Source organism: Eurypyga helias, unplaced genomic scaffold (assembly GCF_000690775.1).
Source record: "Eurypyga helias isolate BGI_N326 unplaced genomic scaffold, ASM69077v1 scaffold32502, whole genome shotgun sequence".
Classification (NCBI taxonomy): Eukaryota; Metazoa; Chordata; class Aves; order Eurypygiformes; family Eurypygidae; genus Eurypyga; species Eurypyga helias.
Genome location: NW_010234600.1, coordinates 6626 through 10697, shown reverse-complemented (window position 1 = coordinate 10697; position 4072 = coordinate 6626). Strand labels below are relative to the sequence as shown.

General features: G+C 60.8%; 1 protein-coding gene across 1 annotated transcript in view; it reads right to left on the bottom strand.

Annotated features, from left to right (window-relative positions):
• Nucleotides 1-2420: 2420 nt before the first annotated feature.
• The window catches only part of LOC104505785 (SURP and G-patch domain-containing protein 1-like), a gene marked incomplete at its 5' end in the record, with an annotated part of 7912 nt that continues 6260 nt past the window's right edge, over nt 2421-4072 (bottom strand). The window contains one exon of the mRNA XM_010146492.1: nt 2421-3123. Coding sequence (XP_010144794.1) covers nt 2421-3123 — 703 coding nt within the window. The remainder of the gene's footprint in view (nt 3124-4072) is intronic.

Here is a 4072-nt window from a genome sequence, read left to right as displayed (position 1 = left end):
CCAGCCCCTGTCACCCCCTCGCAGGAGAACGGTGGGACTGCAGCATCCTCTCCTACTTCCCAGGAAGCACACGGGGCTGGTCCTTCTCATGCTAAACCCACCCCTGGTCTGTCTGGCTGCTCGGGGACCTTGCGGATTTTATGCGGAGAGAGGCTGAAAGTCACTGCAGAAACTGAGCTCCGGGAGATGTTTCTGTCGGCTCGGCCCCAAGTACCGCACATCGACAGAAAAGCGAAACTCCACCCCAAGTCCACACCAGAAGCCAGAGAAGCCTGTTCATACGTGACATCAGCCAATGAATTTGATACAAACAGCCGTGTCCGAGATGCTCACGCGGGCCCAGCACCGGGCCAGCGCTCTGCCAAGGGGAAGGAGTTGCTCCCCAGTCTGGCGCTCAGCAGGCCTGGGAAAAACCGGGTTTGTTGCCTTGAACGCCACCAGCTCTGCCCCGGGGGCTAACGGCACAGCTGGCTGCAGCACTGGCAGGAGCTACCCGGCATGCAGCCCCTTCCCACGTGCCCGAAGAGGAGCTCCTTACAGGTGAGCGTCCTTGAAGGACAGCAGGAGAAACCCCAATACGCGAGCGCCTGATCCTTTGCGCCACAATCTGAAGATTCCATTCAAAGCCATCGGACGCAAACGGATCCCAGGCGAGGGTCCGGGACATGCGTGTGACAGCCCGTAGCTCCCACTGGCGCAGGGTTCACCACGGCAGCATCTCCACCCCGCTCAGCCCTTCAGACGCGTGGGTCCCGCGGCACGCGTGCAGGCAAGCGCTCAGCTGTCAGCACATCGCCGAGCCTGGCTTCTGCCCAGGAGGGCTTTCTCCTCTCCACCACGCCGGTTTAACACACGGAGCAGACAGGGAAGGAATCAGAACAGCCCTCCGCTCATCCCAAAGCAACTGCCAAGGATAAAGGGCTAAGACGGAGGTATTTAGGCCCCCGGGCGTACCGTGCCACCCTGGCCTTCCCCAGGACCAGGGTGGAGTCTGGGGTTCTGTCACCGGTCAGGCTGAAGATGTGGATTCTACAGAGGGATTGGCCGGTCTGAACCGACGGAAGAGACAATCCCTTTTCCCTGGGGAGGGGGAAGAGCGCAGCAGCCGCTGATGTTATGCCCAGGGTGTCATTTGCCGCCCTTCTCTCCCGCAGAACGGGGGCATGCGCACGACTCGCCTGTCCGTGCTGAAGGAGGGGGAAAGGCTCCAGCGGGAAGCGTGCTGGAACGAGCGCATGGATCCCCCTGCAGCCCCTCACTGCAGCAGGAGGGATTAAGACGGAATCTGAGGCTTGTTTTGACAGCGCCGGCCCAGCTTCGCTGTCGAAGCTTCGCTGCTGCCGGCAAGGGGTTTACTCCAGGGGTAGGAAAGCAGGAAAGACTTTGGCATCGGATGTCGGCCTTGCTCTGAGCAGCGATTCGAGGGCAAGGGGATAAGCCAGCCAGGTTGGTACCTTGTCCTGCACGTACGAGACGTGCGGCCAAGACGCGCGCGCAGGAGCCATGCCAAGCGCTGGGTTTGGAGATGGAGCCCTCCCTCCCTGCCTGACCCCCGCAGAACCGACCGACCCCGCAGCTACCTCTGCTCTCAGCCAAGCCCAGTGACCGGCTGCTACCGGGCGGCACAGTTCCCCTCCAACGCCCCGCACGGCAGACCCGGGGCCTTGCCGGAGCCGAGCTGTACAGGGAGACCACGCACTGGTAATTCTGTGCCCTCACCCTGCAGCTCGTAAGATTACAGCGTGCTCTCTACTACCTGCCCCACCTCGCCTGTTCTGCTCCTCTTTTTGAAAAAGACCCTTCTTGAGACAGGCACTTAGTACTTTTCCTGGGACGCCAGCCTCGTACCATCAATTCCCTGGGTTTGCCAACACCAGCCACCTTCTCCCGTGTCATCTCTTCACATCGCTTCCCCGTACCACACCAACGGAGCGAAGGATGCCGAGATGCCATCCTACGTCTCTCCATTCCCCTTGTCCTCGAGGGACTGGGTTTTGTGCACGTCTCTCACTGCCCCATCACCCATCTACACACACGGGGCCACCCGGAGCTCAACCTCCGAGAGCTCCCTTGCAGCGCCTCGGTTGGAAAAATGCTCCTCCAGCACCCAAGAGCGAACTTGGCAGGTGAAGGAACGGGAGCGGGAGCCTCTGCGCTGGCCGAGGGCTGCGAGCCCCGGCTGCAATCGAACGGGCTGGGTATAAACTGGGACTGGAAGTCACACTGGCACCTGCTGGCACTGGGGGAAAAGCTATTCCCATTTAGCCTCATGGGTTAGGGAGCTGGAAGCACTGCCCTGGGATTTTATCCTGCCACGGGGAATAAGCACGGTTCAGCCTCTGAGATTTGTTTGCCGCCAGACTCTCCTCCTGAAGCGAGACAGCCCTAAACAGCGCCGCCACGGCAGCTGGAACGAGCTCTCACGCAGCAGGGTCTGAGAGAGCTGGAAAACGGGATCCAACCCCCGGGGTCAGCCAGATGATGGGGTTTATCTGGGTTTCTGCACAGGGCAGGGTCAGCTGCTTGACCACGCTGAGAGGGGCTGGTACCCACGGAGGTGACAGCGGCCGGGCTTGTCCGCAAAGCGAGCTGCGCCACAGCAGAGGCACTCCGCGGGAAAACCAGCTCTTCGGCGCAATACAGACCCACTGACCTGAGAGAGGGGAGGGAGAATCCAGCTGCTGGACAAGCTGTGGGAGGGGCAATTCAACCTTCTCCTCCTCGGGCCCCCATCTGCTCTTCCGCTTCTTTTTGGCGGTGCCCGTAGCCGTGGGGGTTGTTGCCGCAGTTGTGGCCGTCTGATCAGGTGGGGTCGTAGAGGATGACGGGGAAGGCGAGGGCAAGGACGAGGGAACGGGCAAGGGCAAAGGTGAGGGGACGGACGAGGGAACGGGCAAGGGCAAGGTGGAGGGAACGGGCAAGGGCAGGGGCAAAGGCGAGGGAACAGGCAAGGGCAAAGGCGACAAGCCCGATGGTGAGGGTGACGCCTCGGGACTGGTCTTCCTTTGCAGACTGGGCTCCGCAGGTGAGGGGGCACACTCCGTGCTGCTCTTGGCCTTACGGAACTCCTCCAGTTTCTGCCGGTAATACCTGTAGCCTTTGCTGTTCGGCTCATACAAAAACCTGTGAGGAGGAAACCCAGGAAGGGAGGTTGAGGCGTTACAGCCACAGGCAGGGGCTGGATACAGCAGTTTGGTCGGGGTTTTCCTTCCCTGCAGGGCTCCCGCACACTTCCCTGCTCTCCAGCACCACCCCGTGCACGCAGCGCAGGGCTCCGCGTGCCTCGCCGAGGCAGGCTGCCGGGCTCTGGGATCAGGGAGCGTTACTTCCCACCCATGAGCCAACCACAGCGGTTTTCGGCACCAGATAAATCCACGGTACTTGTACCTGTGGAAACGTAAGGTCCTCCCCCCGGCCCCGAATCCACCTGCCTCCCAGAACACGTTTGGAGACGCTGCAAAGGCTCCACACCCCGTCGGGGTGCAGGTCACAGACTGAAACAAACGCTCCGGTCTTACCAACGGGAATGCTGACCCCTGCCTAAGGAAACTGCTCTCTGCTCAGCCTAGAAGCATTGTCCTTCCCAGTCTGCTTAACTACAGCACGACTCCCCCTGCTGCTCCCTCACACAGGACAGATTTGCTTTATCTGCTACCCCTCCCAGGAACCAGCATCTCTGACTTTTCGGGGAAAATCAAACTCCTCAGTGTCTGTGGGAAGAACGTGACCGACCCCCCATCGAGCAGCTAAGCAGAGAAGGATCCACACGGTCCTGTCTGTCACCAACACGTTCTCCTTCTGGGCCCAGCCCAGTTCAAACGCTTCACACAGAAAACGTGGCTGTTCCCAGCCCCTCTATCATCTTCCCCTTCCAGGGGAGCAGTTTAACTCTCGGTGTAGCCTCTCCCCAGGACAGCGTCTGCTGCCACAAGAAAACGCAAGAGGTGACAGCCCTTGCCCATCTGTGCCCGCACAACACGCACGGCGCTCTGATGCCTTTTGGAACTCGCTAAACGTGGTCTCACATCCCTCTGTTCGAGTAACGGCGCCAGGACCGAGCAGAGGGCCGGGC